The following is an 18,144-nucleotide window of genomic DNA, read 5'->3' on the forward strand; positions in this document are numbered from 1 at the left end:
GTCCTGGGATGTGCTGCTTCCCGAGCATCTTCGACATAGACCTCCAGCTCATCATTGACCCTCCCCTCCCTGGAGCCACACAGGTCCCACCTCTGCGTGTGGCCCGCCCTGGCTCACCCCAGCGTCCCCCAGGCTCCCCCTGTCTGCTCTCTGCAAACGTTACTTCCATCTTCCTAAAAGTACAGACGTCGGGATGTGTCACTCGCACTTGGTGTGTGTATGGCACACCTACTAGCTTTGCTTAGCCTCTTGGTTGCACGCACACCTGCCTCCTAGCAGCTCTGCCCGCTCTGCACCCGCTGTCAGCGTCTCCCACACACAGCCCAACGCGCTGTCTGCTCTCCTGCTTGTTCCCCTGTAACGTGACCAGGCTGCCTTCTCCATGGGCCTGTGGATGCCCAGGCAGGAACAACTGGGTAACTTAGCGCCCAGACCCCACATGCACCTACTAAACGTGAAACATGAATAACTGAAAGACTGCTTTTTTTTTTTTTTTAGGGAAAAATGCTCAATGACCTTATTTTACCATTTTATATATAGTGTGTGAAACGAATGTAAAATTAAATTGATGCATTCCATGACTCAAAACTGTTTTCAATTAACCCTTATTTTTATATTTGAAAAATAGTATGAGTTACTACTTGAATTAATTATATGTGAAATTTAAAAATAACCTCCCACTCCCAAGAAATAATCACTATTAACATTTTGGTGAATTTCCTTTATTAATATTTTTAAAGGTAAATAAGTGTTTTCATATTTTCCTGCCATCATTGGTTAGAGAAAAACAAATTCAATTTAAATCACTGATAATAATGAAATATTAGTGATAAAATTATGTAAAATCGTCTGCTTCATTTGTCTACCCTTGGTATAAGAATATTAGGTTTCAAAAATTAGTAAATTTGGGCTGTTTGAGATACGCAGAAATAGGGGTTCTGCCTAGGAAAACTTTTCATCTGTTTGACTCGGGAAAAGGGCGGTGTACTGATGGCCATGTAATGACACACGGATCAGGCGCAATGATGGAGGGAACCAGGCTTGAAGGGGTGAGCAGGTGACACCCAGTCACCAAAGAAGGGCTGGCCTTTGATGGAACAAACAATCCACCAGAAGTTAACACTTCTCACCGGTGGCTTCCTGCCCGGCTGGCTGGCCCCCGGGTTGGCCTGAGTTAACCTCTCCCGCCTGTGTCATGCTTTGGTGTTTTACGTTACAGCTACATTTTCCCTGTTCTTTTGTGGGACGTCACATGATTTCAAAAATTAAAAGTGTTATTTCCATCCTTCTTGGAAATAGCTTCTAGTAGAATTTGTGATAAAGTAATTTAAGCTATGGTGTGAGACACAGAAATAACATTTGGGGAAAGCAAGTCTTAAGTCTAAGTGATGTAGTGTCTAGACGTTATGAGTAACTTATGCAGCATTTTTCTGGTAACGTGTGACTTTGTGCTTTCCTAGTTCCTGACGTCAGTCGAAACGGGGATCCATTTGTAGCCACATCAATTGTGGAAGCGATTGCGACTGTTGACAGAGCTATAAACTCCACGCGGACACACCTGTTCGACAGGTACATGGGGGAGCAGGGAGCCTGGCCCTCATTGCACTTACCAGCTCCGGCTTTCCAGGGGCAGGTGATTCTAACGCACACTTGCAGCTGTTCCGTCTGAAGAAAACTTATTTAGCAATCACACGCGACGCTGGCGTCAACTTGCCAGGGGTTAAGACAACACATCCTTTCCAAGTAGAGGCTGAACTATGCTTCACAAATGAAACATTTCTTAAAAATTTCAGCTTGTTCCTCTGGCTTGTTACTCAACGATTTGGCAAAAACAAAGTATTTCCCAAGCCATTCGTGGATTTGTTCACGTTGGCAAGTCCCAGAGTGTTTTCTCTGCATCTGCACTGAAATAGCGTCTGCTTTTTCTGTGACCTAATTAACGGTTTGTTTTTAGTGTCTTTTGCTTTGTTGCCTTCCACTGGGATGAGTAAGGTACGGTATGTCTCCCTGGAGAAGAGAAGCTTCAGAAACATTAAATGCTGTCATGTGTTTGGATGGAGTGGCTTTTGTCCTAGTAATTGTCCCTTGTCCCTTTCGCCCTCACTGCTAGCCGGCCACGCACCCCGAACGACCTGCTGGCCTTGTTCCGTTACCCGAGGGACCCGTACACCGTGGAGCAGGCGCGAGCGGGCGAGATATTTGAGCGCACGCTGCAGCTCATCCAGGAGCACGTGCAGCACGGCCTCATGGTGGACCTCAACGGCACCGGTCAGTACCCAGGCCCCTCCGGGACCCCTCCTGGGTGGTGGCCCTCTGGGGACAGGTTCCAATGTTCCTGTCCCATGAGTCTGTGCAGGAGATAGTCGGGGTGGACGTGTGGGCCCAGAGTTAGGCCAGGCCATCCTTGCCCACCCGGGTCCTCTGGGATGAAGGGCGTTTGAGGGAAGACTTTGCAGGACGATGCTGTGTCCACACAGCTGTTAGAAGTGATGTTCGTGGAGCCCCAGCTGCTGTAATGTCCCTGCACCTGCGACTGGGGGTGGCATGTGGTGACTGCTCCCTGTAATGCTGCCCTGGTGCGTGGCGTTGCCATAAGTGAGAGGAGCCTCTGCCGCGTCAGGTGGTAGCTGTGCCCACATCGCTGGGAAACATACTAGCAGTAGCGTCCCTGGGAAGTGCGGCCACGGCGTGATTTACAATTCTCTGCTTGTTCGGTGTTTTCTTAACTTATCTCTGCTGAGCCTCTCTTCCCGTCAGGACAAGAATGTTCTCGGGAACTGAACATTATCCTTAAATACAAATGTGTCAGGTGAGGGAGATGGGGAGAAAGCTGGAGGTCACTTCTCCCATCTCAGGAGCACGGTCCTTGCGTGGGCCGGTCCCCAGTCCTGCCACATTTGAGGCCAGTCTGCTCGGCTTCCTGGCTGCGGCAGCTGTGGCTCCTGCTTCCCCATCTGGCGGGCACTGGCTTGCTGGGGGATCGGGGTAGCCATGTCACCACGTCTCCACCGGTTTCTGGAGGACCCCCAGCCTCAGCTCGCAGGCACACCCTGGGAGAAATGTCAGACGTTTTCATTCTGTGCTGTGTCTGTTGGGCACTTGCTGCCTGAGGGCACAGGGCTGCTGCTGGGGCACGTGGGGGTGCGGGCTGCCCCTCTGCTGCCTCCTGGCCCCCACTCCCGGCCCCAGTCTGGGTGCCCAGTGTTTGTTCTCGGCACTGCCTCCCTTCCTTCATTTGATTTAAACACTGCGGGTCCTGAACCTCCCACTGCAGCTACTCAGAGAGGCCCGTCTCCCCAGGGACTGCCTGCCCGCCCCGTGTCCATATGTGCTGGTCACAGACATGTGGACACTTGAAAAGACAAAGGACAAGAAGGATCACTCAACTCGCCCACAACCTGAGATGATTTTGTTTCCTTCTATCTAAAGTAGTTAAATAAATACACAGGCACCTACGCATTCATTCGTGCATGCATTCCTTCCTCTGCACACGTGTGGGCGCGTGTTCTCTGCCAGACCTGGAGAGGCGGCAGCTGCAGACAGACACAGCTCTGCCCTCGGGGGTCTGACATGTCAGTGCAGGTGGGCTGGGAAGGTGGGGACAGTGCATGCAGTCCCCACGTGGTGAGTGGAAGGACAAATCTGGCAGGCAGGCGGCCTGGGGAGTCCTGAGTGCCTCTGGGTGCCATTTTCTACAGGTGCAGCAAATGTCACCAGGGTGACATTCGAGCAGAGGCCCAGCCCTGCCATGTCTGCCAGAGGAGAACTCTGGGCAGGGGGGAGACAGGATCAGGGCCACACTTGGGATATTTGAGGAGAGGCAGGCAGTCCAGGTTGGCTGGAGCAGGAGATGAGATGGGCAGCTTTCGGGGTCCTCGGTCAGAGGTGAGGATTTTGTCTCCAGCTCTGGGTGACATGGGAGCCACGTGGTTCTTGCAGAGAAGTGGCGTGATTTCACATGGATGTTGTTGATGGGTGATGTCACCATGGAGGGGTAGAGGCAGATGCTGGAAACTGGGCAGGTATGTGTGGAATGGTCTGGGAGGGAGGTGACAGCACTGGGACCAGGGTGGCCTGGTGAGAGGAGTATGAAGGCAGAGGTGACAGATTCACTCGTTACCTGGACATACAGGGTGACAGAGAGGACGGCATGATTTTTGCCCCAGTGGCTGGAAGGTGGGGAGCTGACCCTTAGTGAAACAGGGCAGATTGGGCCAGGACAGTGAGGGGCTGGGGAGGGCTGTCCCAGCTCTGGACGCTCACACAGGTGTGCCTCCGAGACGTTTCCTCTGGGCCTTCCTGTGCCCTCATTTCGCAAACCACAATGATAACTCGCTGTGGGGTAAAACTTTCCCACTCACAGTGCTTCCCAGGCGTTTTTCTGTCGTGAAGCATTTGTTTGGTCCATCGCCTTGTTCTTGGAGGTATACACGTCCTCACATTCCAGTATTTTAACCCATAGTTGTCTGTATTCTGAGACAGTTTTAATTCCTAAAGCAAACTAGAGTGAACAGGTCAGGGCAGCTTGCAAAATTCCTGGTTAAGTCCCATTTTCCAGAAGTCACTTCTGCATCTGCTGTCACAGATAGGCTTGGTTCTGCAGCACGTTATCAGTGAAACTGTAGGAGGCTCCGTTCCTAAACACACGGCAGACGCGCCCAGTGTGTACAGGCAGCTGTGTCTGTGTCCACCCTCTGCTGGCTGGTGCCTGCTCCCTGCCCTCCAGGGGCCCCACCTGGGAAGGTGGCGGGAGGAACCCGGCCACTGCACTCTGGCCCCAGTCACTGCTAAAGCGATGGCAATGCTGCAGAACAAGTGATGGTGTGGGAAGAAGGCTCCTGGGGGCCAGGTGACATGTGGGAGGAAGTGGTTTTCTTCCTACTCTGTGATGGTCAAGACTGAGAATTTTCTTAGACTTGCCTAGAGTAACTGTGAACAGGGCCTGACATCCCCGTTGCGCGGTTTTGGTGGCTCGCACGCTGCTGAAGAGTCTGGGTCTAAGTGAGCAAGAGCCGCAAGTGGCCCGGAGCGCGGTGCCACGCCTCTGGCAAAGCGCTTGTGTTTGATTGCTTCTCCGCAGCCTGTGGAATTTCTTCTCGTCTAGCTCTGTCCTGCATCCTGTGTGGTATTTTGGACACGCCCCCTATGAGGGGTGTGTGGCTTGTGTCCTGCACCAACGCATGCAGAGTGGTGTAGGGGCCCTCAGATCCTTTAGAAAGAGGACACGTCAGGACCGAGAACCCCGTGTGTGGTCAGTGTCAGCGCGGCCTCTCCGTGAGCGCGCCCTGCAGCGCGCGCGCCGCCCTGCGTCAGTGCGCGCCTCTGTGGGAGCGCAAGGCCCTGCGTCAGCACGCACCCCTGTGTCAGCGGCCGGTTTGGGAGCGCGCGCCCCTGGCGTGTGTGGAGCTGTTTATTCTGTGAGCATGGAGCTGGGAACACCCCTGGTGGGAGCATGTTTGGAAAGTGCCCCCGGAACACCTGGGACGTGGAGTCACTGGCTGGGCCGAGCCGGTCTTGAAGGTGAAGAGTGGGACCTTGAATGAGGAAGGTCCGTGCGCGCGGTCTGCCAGGCTGACCGCTTGGAGTTTCTTCAGTAGCCGGTGGGCAGACTGAGGTCTTGGGCAGGAAGGCAAGGTCATCAGAGGCGCGTGGGGCCAGTGGAGGGCGCGTCCCTGGTGGAACCCTTTGTAATTCCAGGCAAGGTGACTGGGACATCTGGCCGGGGTGATGGAATTCCAATGCGAGAGGGCACAGTCGTCAGGAATGATGACGATACACGGAGGGCAAGAGGGATCAGATGTGGGGACTAGGTGGCATGAAGCCCCCACGACGCGGGGGCGGGTGCAGGGGGGTAGGACGGGATTCTGGGGACTGTGCTCCACGTGGGGAGGCTGAGTTGTACAGGTTGTTAAAGGAAGCAGAACCGTGGTTCGGACGCCACGAGATTCGGAGCGGGTTAGTTGTGCGGAGGCGGGTCAGGTGGAGGACGAGCAGAGAGGCCTTTGTGAGATGCCGGGAGGGAGAGGTGCCACAGGCTCGCGGCGCAGCGCTGGAGGGCCCAGGGCTGCGTCCGTCCGCCTGGCGTCCGGGGATCAGGCCGTGCCTGCCCTCCCTTCCGGGGGATCAGGCCGTGCCTGCCCTCCCTTCCGGGGGATGAGGCCGTGCCTGCCCTCCCTTCCGGGGGATCAGGCCGTGCCTGCCCTCCCTTCCGGGGGATCAGGCCGTGCCTGCCCTCCCTTCCGGGGGATCAGGCCGTGCCTGCCCTCCCTTCCGGGGGATCAGGTCGTGCCTGCCCTCCCTTCCGGGGGATCAGGCCGTGCCTGCCCTCCCTTCCAGGGGGATCAGGCCGTGCCTGCCCTCCCTTCCAGGGGATCAGGCCGTGCCTGCCCTCCCTTCCAGGGGATCAGGCCGTGCCTGCCCTCCCTTCCAGGGGGATCAGGCCGTGCCTGCCCTCCCTTCCGGGGGATCAGGCCGTGCCTGCCCTCCCTTCCGGGGGATCAGGCCGTGCCTGCCCTCCCTTCCGGGGGATCAGGCCGTGCCTGCCCTCCCTTCCGGGGGATCAGGCCGTGCCTGCCCTCCCTTCCGGGGGATCAGGCCGTGCCTGCCCTCCCTTCCAGGGGATCAGGCCGTGCCTGCCCTCCTTTCCAGGGGGATGAGGCCGTGCCTGCCCTCCCTTCCAGGGGATCAGGCCGTGCCTGCCCTCCCTTCCAGGGGGATCAGGCCGTGCCTGCCCTCCTTTCCAGGGGGATGAGGCCGTGCCTGCCCTCCCTTCCGGGGGATCAGGCCGTGCCTGCCCTCCCTTCCAGGGGGATCAGGCCGTGCCTGCCCTCCTTTCCAGGGGGATCAGGTCGTGCCTGCCCTCCCTTCCAGGGGATCAGGCCGTGCCTGCCCTCCCTTCCGGGGGATGAGGCCGTGCCTGCCCTCCCTTCCAGGGGATCAGGCCGTGCCTGCCCTCCCTTCCGGGGGGATCAGGCCGTGCCTGCCCTCCTTTCCAGGGGGATCAGGTCGTGCCTGCCCTCCCTTCCAGGGGATAAGGCCGTGCCTGCCCTCCCTTCCAGGGGATCAGGTCGTGCCTGCCCTCCCTTCCGGGGGATAAGGCCGTGCCTGCCCTCCCTTCTGGGGGATCAGGTCATGCCTGCCCTCCCTTCCAGGGGGATCAGGCCGTGCCTGCCCTCCTTTCCAGGGGGATCAGGTCGTGCCTGCCCTCCCTTCCAGGGGATAAGGCCGTGCCTGCCCTCCCTTCCAGGGGATCAGGTCGTGCCTGCCCTCCCTTCCGGGGGATAAGGCCGTGCCTGCCCTCCCTTCCGGGGGATCAGGTCGTGCCTGCCCTCCCTTCCGGGGGATGAGGCCGTGCCTGCCCTCCCTTCCGGGGGATCAGGCTGTGCCTGCCCTCCCTTCCAGGGGGATCAGGCCGTGCCTGCCCTCCTTTCCAGGGGGATCAGGTCGTGCCTGCCCTCCCTTCCGGGGGATAAGGCCGTGCCTGCCCTCCCTTCCAGGGGATCAGGTCGTGCCTGCCCTCCCTTCCGGGGGATGAGGCCGTGCCTGCCCTCCTTTCCAGGGGGATCAGGTCGTGCCTGCCCTCCCTTCCAGGGGATAAGGCCGTGCCTGCCCTCCCTTCCAGGTTACCACTACAACGACCTTGTGTCGCCACAGTATTTGAGCCTCATCGCCAACCTGTCTGGCTGCACCGCACACCGGCGCGTGAACAACTGCTCGGACATGTGCTTCCACCAGAAGTACCGCACGCACGACGGCACCTGCAACAACCTGCAGCATCCCATGTGGGGCGCCTCGCTGACCGCCTTCGAGCGCTTGTTGAAGTCCGTGTACGAGAACGGCTTCAACACCCCGCGGGGCATCAACCCCGGCCGGCTGTACCACGGGCACGCGCTGCCCATGCCCCGCCTGGTGTCCACCACGCTGATCGGGACGGAGGCCGTGACGCCCGACGCGCAGTTCACGCACATGCTCATGCAGTGGGGCCAGTTCCTGGACCACGACCTGGACTCCACGGTGGTGGCCCTGAGCCAGGCGCGCTTCTCCGACGGGCAGCACTGCAGCGTCGTGTGCAGCAGTGACCCGCCCTGCTTCTCGCTCGCCATCCCGCCCAACGACCCGCGCGTGCGCAACGGCGCGCGCTGCATGTTCTTCGTGCGCTCCAGCCCCGTGTGCGGCAGCGGCATGACGTCGCTGCTCATGAACTCCGTGTACCCGCGGGAGCAGATCAACCAGCTCACCTCCTACATCGACGCGTCCAACGTGTACGGGAGCTCGGAGCACGAGGCCCGCGCCGTGCGCGACCTGGCCAGCCAGCGGGGGCTGCTGCGCCAGGGCATCGTGCAGCGCTCGGGGAAGCCGCTGCTGCCCTTCGCCGCCGGGCCGCCCACCGAGTGCATGCGCGACGAGAACGAGAGCCCCATCCCCTGCTTCCTGGCCGGCGACCACCGCGCCAACGAGCAGCTGGGCCTGACCAGCATGCACACGCTGTGGTTCCGCGAGCACAACCGCGTGGCCACCGAGCTGCTGGCGCTGAACCCGCACTGGGACGGCGACACCATCTACCACGAGGCGAGGAAGATCGTGGGGGCGCAGATGCAGCACATCACGTACAGGCACTGGCTGCCCAAGGTGCTGGGCGAGGTGGGCATGAAAATGCTGGGCGAGTACCGCGGCTACGAGCCGGGCGTCAACGCCGGCGTCTTCAACGCCTTCGCCACGGCCGCCTTCCGCTTCGGCCACACGCTCATCAACCCCGTGCTCTACCGGCTGGACGAGAACTTCGAGCCCATCGCGCAGGGACACGTGCCCCTGCACAAAGCCTTCTTCTCGCCCTTCCGGATCGTGAACGAGGGCGGCATTGACCCTCTGCTCAGGGGCCTGTTCGGCGTGGCCGGGAAGATGCGCGTGCCCTCCCAGCTGGTGAACTCCGAGCTCACCGAGCGCCTCTTCTCCATGGCGCACACGGTGGCGCTGGACCTGGCCGCCATCAACATCCAGCGGGGCCGCGACCACGGCATCCCGCCCTACCACGACTACCGCGTCTACTGCAACCTGTCGTCCGCCCACACCTTCGAGGACCTGAGAAATGAAATCAAAAACCCCGAGATCCGGGAGAAGCTCAGACGGTGAGTGGGAGGAAACCACGGTTACCTCTTGTTGGTAAATGTCTGATGGGCAAAGGATGCTGGGCGGGGCACTGCTGGGGGCCATGTACAGCCAGGGGTCACACACGAGAAGCCGGTGGGGGTGGGGGCTGTGCTGGTGCCGGCCGGCGGGAGACAGCGCATGGTGATTGCAGCCGCATGTGCAATGAGCTTTGAGTTGAGAGAGGCGTGTGCTTGCCTGGCAGGGGCCTGGCAGCAGGAGGTGCGGTGAGGAATCTGCAGGGGAAGACGCCAGGACGTAGGCCATGTCTACCTGGGGCTCCCGGAAGTGACCCTGCTGTGGTATCAGCAGTGCCAGAGGTGGCCCCGTGGGGCCTGGAGGCACCAGCTCCTGAGGCTGGGCTCGGAGCCTCTCCCCAGACTCGCCCACTGTGTTGCCCAGGCCCAGCTGCTGTCCATGTCCCCGGGGCCCTGATGATGGCCTCAGGGACTTTGCAGTGGCATCAGTCCTTCCCGGGAGCACATCTCCGAGGCCTGTGGTGATGGATGTGTGAGGACGTGCCTGGGGAGGGTCAGGGCCCCTGGGGACCACTGGGGCAGCCCCTTCCATCCTGGGAAAAGCAGTCACACAGCACTGCCTGTGCAGTGCACTCCGGCTCCCAGGGACACGAGTCTGCTCCCCTCAGGGAGCTAATGAGATGTAAAGCTCCCCACATTTCTCCTGTCCTTGGTGCCCCGTCTACCCTCCGCTCTGCTCACTAACTTCTTTTTGCGGTGTGGGCACCATTTGCTTTGACGCAGGCTCTCATGGAATGACCACTGCTGGAGCTTTTCCACACTGACCCTCACATGCCCTTAAGAATGGAGTCCACGGGCCACTGTGTGTTTAAGACACACTCATTCACGTTTGAAGGAGTTGTTTTAAGAAGAAAGGGAACGTTCTTCTAAAGACTCACTTAGAATATTTTCTGGACTCTGCAGCTCACCGAACAGTAAATTACTGATTCCCACATCACTCACTGAACGCTGAAGTTAAGACACGCCCCCATTGGTGCCTGTCCTGTGTGTTCTAGAGGAAAACGACTTTTTGCTCGTGTGTCCTCCTAAGTTTTGTGCGCCCTGAAGTCCATTTAAATCATGGGATTAGATTGCTGCCACAGGGAGGGGTGTGTGCTCTGTGGTGCCACGGCATTCTGGCCACAGTGCTGCTTCGTTAGGACTTATGGGAACTGTGTCTTTTATGTGCTTTAACATCCTCCTTTTTCTGGTCCAGACTGACGCAGATTGGGTCCCCAGTCATTTCTCTCATCTGACAAACTTACTTCAAAGCGGTTGGGGGAGCTGGAGCTCCAGGCTAGCACTGCTGGTGGCTTGAGGGACCCACGTGTCCTGTGCTCTGGCAGGGCTGTGTGTCCCGAGCCCGCGGGGGAGGGGTGGGGAAGGCGTCCTGTCCCCTTCTGGGACACAGCTCCTTGCTTGTATCTGGTGTCCCCAGTGCCTGGTCGTTGTCTGGTGAGCCTGTGCTGGTGCATCCTGGAGGGGTGAGGGTGGGGGTGCAGAAGGGGAGCAGGACCCCACCCCGGGAATGCTGCGTCCTTTGGGAAAAGCTCTCTCGCTCTGAGCCTGCTCTGTCGGGCACCAGATGTCTTCTTGCAAGGCTCTTTCTGACCCCGCACCTGAGCAAGGCACCTGAGCGAGGAATTCGGTGTGAATATCCTTGAACTTAGAGAAAATGATCGCAACTTACCCTTTGAAGGACGTTGCCCTCATGCTGCTTGTCAGGTGGTGGCACTGAGGTCAGAGCCCCACCGGCTTTGTCACAGTGTGTCTAGTCTAGTGCTGTGTCAAAGCTGGTCTCAGAATAGGACTCGTTCAAAAGGTCTTGGAGCGGCAGCTGGAACATTCTTTGGGTATCGTGAGAAGTCAGATCAGAAGCTGTCAGCTCTTTCTTCGGAAGCATGTATTTCTAAGGAAAGAAGAATTTGATGAAAATTCTTCTTGAATATTTAAACCTTGCTACCTCAGTCCTTCATACTATCCCTGCTTCCTAAACATTTTCTTGGTACAAATATCGTGGACAGCTGCTTTACAGAAGCAAGGACGAAGTCTCTTTGTAAGTGAAGGTCTCTGTAAGTGAACGTGAAATAATGACAAAGAAATGGGACTTTCTCTGTATTTGCCGTGTGCGCTTCCGGAGAGAGCACTGTTTCGTAACCCTCAGGTGTCACTTCCTTTGCAGGTTGTACGGGTCCCCACTCAACATTGACTTGTTCCCTGCCCTCATGGTGGAAGACCTGGTTCCCGGCAGCCGCCTGGGCCCCACCTTGATGTGTCTGCTGAGCACGCAGTTCAGGCGCCTGCGAGATGGGGACAGGTAACTGCAGGTGCCCCCACAAGACAGTCTATTCCTGAACTCACCTTTCCCGGGACTCGGGGAAGAGAGGGCCTTTGGTGGCGGCCCGGTGTCCCTGCCAAGAGCTAAGAGTGCAACATGGCTTTGCCCCTCGTCATGCTGGTGACAGCTCCCGCTCACTGTGGCTGGCCTGTCACCGCAGCATCAGAATTAACCAGAACCTGACTCGAAGGTGCGCTCGTGTCCCTTCCGTTATTCAGACCATTCCTGTTCCTAGAAATGGACAGTCCCTCCGGTGTCACCACCGTGGGAGTTCAGAGGGCTGCGAGCTCAGGCTTGGTACAGGGCTGCTGATCAGTGTCATGCGGGGAGGTGGCCCTGCCTGTCATGAAGCACTTAGCAGGGGCTTCTTCAGGGGTCCTCGGGGGCCCGTCCGTCAGACACCGCTCTGCCGTTCTTAGTCCCATGGTGGTTTTGTTGTTGGAGGGGGATGTGAGCGACCTTGGGTCCACGTTCAGGGGATCTTGTTGAAAGCGTCGCATTGCTGGGAGTGATAGAGGACGCGCGGGTCCGGCCCCGTGGGGTTGGGCCTCCGGTTCTCTGACGCTGTGCCATTCCGCGGTCACAGGCTGTGGTATGAGAACCCCGGGCTGTTTTCCCCGGCCCAGCTGACGCAGATCAAGCAGACGTCCCTGGCCAGGATCCTGTGTGACAATTCCGACAACATCACGCGTGTGCAGAGGGATGTGTTCAGAGTGGCGGAGTTTCCCCACGGCTACGGCAGCTGTGACGACATTCCCAGGGTCGACCTGCGCGTGTGGCAGGACTGCTGTGAAGGTGGGCCGTGTGCGAGACCCCGCCCCGGTGTGCTTGGTGCCTTTGCTCACTGCCAGTGTGGGTGTCTCTGCTCGGATCTGCACCTTGTCGCCGGAGTGGGGCCAGCGGGAGACAGGTGGGCAGCTCTGCAGCTTGTTAGTGGCGTGTGTCCACACCGAGGGTGTCCTGGGACCTCACAGGAAGTCACGATTTGAACAGTTTGCAGTGACGTCTGTAGTATTTAGTAGGATGGCTGAAATACTAAGTGCGAGAAGCAGGAAACAAAACTTGAGTAGCTATGCTCCCAGCTTTTCTTTAAAAGCCCACAGAAGTCTGACTAGAAGGACCTCTGTGCAGCCTGAGTATCTGTGCCCACAGATAACAGGTGAAAAAGAAACCTGTCAAGCATAGCAGACATCAAAATTTGTTTTTTAGAAAGTAGCCGTGTGTTCCAAATGTCTGCATAGAACTTACGTGACCAAAGAGAGGTTAGGAAATGCCCCTGCAGAGGTGAGCAGGCCTCGCAGGTCTCCGGTGGCCTCATTCCCGGGACTTAGGAAGCCCTGGAAAGTGGGAGGGGCTGGCTGTCCCGCCCATCGGCCCGGGGTGGGGGGTGGGGTGGCAACATGACGTCCCCGTCCACGTGGCTCGTGGGGCCGCTGTCCTCGCACAGTGGCTCCTACTTGGCATCTGAAATCCCACTGCTGGGGGGCCTCAGTTTTCACTTTCTAATTTGAATGTAATTGTGGCTTTACTCAAACTCTGCTCAGACTCATGGAGTGTCAAAGCTGGGGGGCGTGTAGACACGTCCCATGTAACCCTGGTCCTCTGTGGTGAGGAAATGGGGCACCAGAGTGCAGTGACCACTGGGCCATACAGGGGCAGGTGGGCCGGCCAGAGCCAGGGCCCGTGTGCAAGAGACATGGGCAGTGCAGAGGCGGCACGGACATGCCGCTCCTTCCTGAAGCAGTGGTTCCCGTTCGTCACCCACGTGGGCTGGCGGTGACTTCCCTCAGTAAGTGTTGGAACCTGGGTTGATATTTAGCAGTTTCTAACGTCTGTGCATGTGTGAGCTGATGTCATCTGCCTCTGTCTGCGAGCTCGTGCCCTCTCCTGTGTGTATGTTTGTTGTAATGGTAAACATGTACACACAGAATGTGGGTTCTGACGCCGTGGGCGAGCTCACATAGAAAGGAAAGCTGTGCTCGCTGCACACCTGCCTTCCCAAAGCATGTACGTTCTCATTGTCACACCGTGGAAGCTGGCGTTGTTTTTGTTTTGTTTTAGCTCTTTGATAAATATTCTCGCTGGTTTATCCAGCTCCAAATGCGTTCCCACGGGAATGGCAGAGGTTGGTCCTGTGCGGGCAGACGCGCGTCCTCTTCCAAGCCATCGGGAGAGCCAGTCCCCTTCGCGGACAAACCTCCGCTTCCTGGTGACTTGACCGGTTCCCTCCAGCTGCTTAGAGAGAAGCAGAGCCAGGTTTTCTGTACTTTTTCCCCGAGAACCCAGAGTCCTCGGAACACTGCGCGCCCGGTCTGCCCTCGGTAGTCGCAGGAGCCTGTTTGGGCTGGACGCTGGGGCTCCCTCAGAAAGCAGGCTAGCCCTGAGCTGGCCGAGCCTCAAGACTGCCTGTAAGCTGTGTCCCAAAGCCACACCTAAATAAAGCAGAAAAACAGAGTTGGGGTTCGACAGGACCGAATGTCGACTGCTATTGACTTGTCACTCAACTTTCCTAAGACTCATTTACAGCAACGTTCTTGAGGGGCAGCCCGAGCTCGTGTCTGTCTTTTCCACCCACCTGCCGCCCTGGGTGGCTGCTGTTTCTTTTCCTTTTGACCAGAGTTAGAAATTGCAGCTTCTCTGTGCAGGTTGATGAGTCATAGGTACACACACAACTTTGAAATAATTGCCGTAATTATGGAAGGATTACAAGGAATTTCTGTACTTTCAGAGTCATCAGTTCAAGTTTTGCCATGTTACTCATTTTTCTGTCGTGTGTGTGTGTGTGTGTGTGTGTGTATCTATATGAATATTATTTCTTTCTAAACTATTGAGGAAGTTTCTGACATGCTGCTCTACTCCTCAGTAATTAAGTGTGGGTTCGACCCAAATTGAGGATTTCGCTGTAAGAGCCACCTCTAACCCCAGGCCCCCTCTGCTCTGTGACAGCCCTGTTCTGTGGGGTCTCTCAGTTGGTCTGGCTTTTCTCAGACCAGACCCAGGTCCTGCATTAGGGACACAGCCTGTAATAAGCAGGTTGTCACCTGGTCCGTCTTCAGGAGCCACATTGTCCTGTTATTGGTGACACTGATTAGGATTATGTGGCAACAATGTGATGTCTGTACCCCAAAGGATGGGGTTGGAGGGGTGGGGGCGGCCATGAAAATGCAAATGTCCAGGTTAGGAAGATGAACACATTTCCTCTTTCAAAATGAGCTCTGGGACAGCCCTGGAAGGTACCTGGGCTGCAGGGACTTAACTCCCCTGGGTGTGACAGGGAGCCGGGCATGGCTTTCAGCTGGCCCTGGGACTTAGATGCAGGTCTTCTGCGGGCACAGAACAATCCTGGGTATTTGTGGGTCTGCTGCGTTTACACTGGTGTGTAACAGGGTGTGTCTTGAGGCTGGACCCAGGTGAGTCAGAGGCTGACATAAGTCACAGAGCACCTAGAGGGCCTGCCTGTGGCTTGTTATGGCGGCGGTGGTGGGCAGTCACGATAAAGCTGGGCCAGAAGGTGGCCTCAGTTCATGTGTCATGTGCCTTTCTCGTGCTTCAGGGTCCAGGGGACGTCAGATTTGAGAAAGCCCCCTGTGGCCATGGCCCTGTTCCCACCAGGTCTGTCCCGGGCTGTGTCCTGGGTGCATGCAGTGGGCACAGGATGCAACAGGATTACTCGTAGGTGTCCGGAGCAGAGCACCAGCTACGGCAGGGGGCAGGCTGCAGAGGCCTGGTGCTCTGTGTGTGGTGGGGACCAGGGCAGTGGGAGAGGACGGGGTGTGCTGTGTGACCCAAGGAGGGTGTCCTAGGGGGCTGGCTGTCATCGGGGAGGCTGGGCGCCATCCACGCACAGCTTGCATGTGGAGGGGCCAGGTAAGTGCAGCCTGGCCACCGCCTGCCATGAAGCATCACCGTGTGTCTGAGGTGTGTACGAAAGGCGTGATATTTGCCCAGATGAAGTTAGTTTCTCCTAAAATCAGCCCTTACCGCTGACGTGCCCTTTTGCTTCCTCTTTAGACTGTAGGACCAGGGGACAGTTCAACGCCTTCTCGTATCACTTCCGAGGCAAGCGATCCCTTGAATTCAGCTACCAGGACGAGGCGCCTGCCACAAAAGCAGAGCCTGGGAGGACGCTGAGGTATGGCTGTTCCTGAGGGTCAGACTGTCTGTAACGCTGGCTGGTCGTGGGGCCCCAGGCGGGACGTCCGGTGTGGCCCCCGCATGGCCGCGGCCCCTGGACGAGCATTGGGTGTGGTGTAAACATGTGTGATGACCCTGGCTGTGACACGCTGGGTCACGTTTGCCTCTCCCTGTGCCCTCCACGCAGTGCTGGGGAGCAGAGCGAGCACCCCAGAAATGCCACGTCTGCCGCCTCTGAGCACCCACAGGTTCCGGGGGCCGGTGACTTCAGGGACTTCGTCCTAGAGATGCAGCAGACCATCGCAGACCTCAGGACACAGGTACGGGGCCGCCACTGCCTTGGCACAGCTTCCTGCACGTCTGTAGACTCGTCCTCTGGGACCCGAAGGTGTGGCCCCACTGCCCCTGACCAGGAGCCCAGGGTGAGCCGCTCTGTCTGCTGGCTCATGGCGATTGGGACCCTCGGCCTTGGCTGCCGCTGGGGGCAGGTGTGGGCCCAGGACGAGGGCCCTGAAGGGGACTGGAAGCTCAGGTCCTTCTTGAAGCCACTTCTTCAGGGGTGACTGCTGAGACCTGGCTTCTAGGGAGGGTCTGAGGTATTGTGAGGTCAGGCCACCTGGACGTTGGGAAGGGCGCCGGCAGCTGGAGGATGACAGGTTCCCGGCTCTTCACTGAGGCTGCAGGTTTGGGGAAAATGCAGTCTCCCGCTCCTGCCCAGTGAGTCGTTTCTGCCTTTCCAGGTTGGCTCCAGGGTTCCAGGAAACCCTGCCACTAGGAGCCAGACACACCCAGGCTGAGGTGGACACATGGTGTCCTGGGGGCCCCGCCCAGGGAGATGGGTGTTGCAAGTGCCGAGTGGGTGTGTGACGCCCACCACAGGCCCCTGGGGTTGTGACATCTCTTGTGTGTGGGGGCACTGCATGGCCTTCATTCACACCACCCCCCACCTCGGGGCCTTGGGCCAGGGGCCATTCGCCAGGTCCCCAGAAGTGCAGGTGGCACGTCTGCTGTTACTCCCATAGCCCTGCTGGTCAGGGGTGGGTGTGGGGCGACCTGCAGCCTCTCCCTCATCCCGGGCCCACACGGGCAGCTCAGCTCATCTGCCCACCGCCGAGGCCCGTGGGCCTGAGTGTTGCTGCTTCTGGCTTTCCCCTGGGGCTGGTCACAGGGCCCCACGGCGGCATCACCGCTGCTCTCTGCTTGCTTCTGGTGTTGGCCCAGTGTCAGGTCTGGTGGCCTCTGTCGGTGACGCGCGCACAAAAGTGGCTCGCACTTGCAGCTGCATCGGACACCGAGTGTTTCCCCTGGTGCCACGAGGTGGTCGTTACGTGTGCACCGGGAGAGGTGGTTTTGACCCCTGGTCGTGTGATTTTGCACACGCAGCATGACCTGGTCCTGGGAGATCTGAGACCCTGCTGTTGGTGGCAGGTTGTGACACAGGGTAAATGGAAGCTGCTTTGCCTGCAGTGGGCGCGCGGCAGGTCTCTGCAGGGCCTGTGTGTGGCCGTCCTCGTCCTTGATCAGCGAGGCGCGTCGCCCTCAGCCACACACACTTCCTCAGGGTAGGTTAGAAGGACGGCCGTGCGGTCAGGTGCGTCCTCCCCAGACCTCCTGTCATTACTTGGGGTTCAGTTGCCTGTGACAGAAAACCCAGGTGACAGTGGTTTTGAGGGGAAGTTTACGTTCCCCTCATGGAGGCTGGACGGAGATGGACTGAGGCTGCCGGACGCCCTGGGTGCAGGGCCCCCGGCCCCCGGCCACCGTCACCCAGTTGGCACCCCCGGCGAGGGGACAGAGGAAGGGGCACAAGCAGGGAAGACCTGCTGTCGGGGACTGGGAGCCGGTCACAGCAGAGCTTCTGTCGTCCGGGTGGCTCTCGCGCAGCCCTGTGGGCACATCTTCGTCAGTGTCCACGCTTCCTTCTGTTTTCAGTAACCGCTGACCTTATTTTACAGTAAACGTCAGCTAAGGCAGCTCAGGTCAGGTTTCGGGACAGCTGGCCGTTGGCTGTCTAATGAGTGCACTGGCGACGCCATTGTCCTTCCCAGACGTCCGTCTCCCCTCGTGCCTGTCACACACTCCACAGGCCTCGTCCTGCGGGAGGACAGGTGTGGCCCCAGGTTCTCCACCTGGGATGACCGAGCACATTTTGGCTTTGCAGATAAAGAAGCTGGAGGCCCGGCTCAGCCCGGGGGAGTGCACGGGCGCGGATGGCGACCCCCACGCTGACGGGACCCGGTGGAAACGAGATGCGTGCACCCTCTGTGAATGCCACGTGAGTAGGGGCGGTCAGGGACCCCGGGAGCCACAGGGTTCACACCAGCAAGGAGGGCTGGTCCTGCCAGGCATCTCTGGTCCCCAGAGAAAGTGGATGGACGGGGTCTGGCTGCACTCTGGCCGGGGGGCACTCATGGTGGGAAACCAAGGGCTGGTCTGGGCGCCTTTCGTGCAGCAGGAGCGGGGCCTCTGGAAGGGCGGGGCCTGTAGCTGTCACTCAGCCCAGAGAGCCAC

General features: G+C 58.5%; 1 protein-coding gene across 2 annotated transcripts in view; it reads left to right on the forward strand.

Annotated features, from left to right (window-relative positions):
• PXDN (peroxidasin) overlaps window positions 1-18,144 on the forward strand; it is a 68,021-nt gene that overhangs the window by 47,760 nt on the left and 2,117 nt on the right. For both annotated transcript variants that reach the window (XM_074331615.2, XM_074331616.2), the window contains 8 exons: window positions 1,461-1,569; window positions 2,111-2,268; window positions 7,622-9,125; window positions 11,344-11,478; window positions 12,086-12,294; window positions 15,511-15,631; window positions 15,821-15,953; window positions 17,795-17,908. In XM_074331615.2, coding sequence (XP_074187716.2) covers window positions 1,461-1,569; window positions 2,111-2,268; window positions 7,622-9,125; window positions 11,344-11,478; window positions 12,086-12,294; window positions 15,511-15,631; window positions 15,821-15,953; window positions 17,795-17,908 — 2,483 coding nt within the window. The remainder of the gene's footprint in view (window positions 1-1,460; window positions 1,570-2,110; window positions 2,269-7,621; window positions 9,126-11,343; window positions 11,479-12,085; window positions 12,295-15,510; window positions 15,632-15,820; window positions 15,954-17,794; window positions 17,909-18,144) is intronic.

Source organism: Rhinolophus sinicus, chromosome 2 (assembly GCF_057876585.1).
Source record: "Rhinolophus sinicus isolate RSI-liver-muscle chromosome 2, RSI-T2T, whole genome shotgun sequence".
NCBI classification, from domain to species: Eukaryota; Metazoa; Chordata; class Mammalia; order Chiroptera; family Rhinolophidae; genus Rhinolophus; species Rhinolophus sinicus.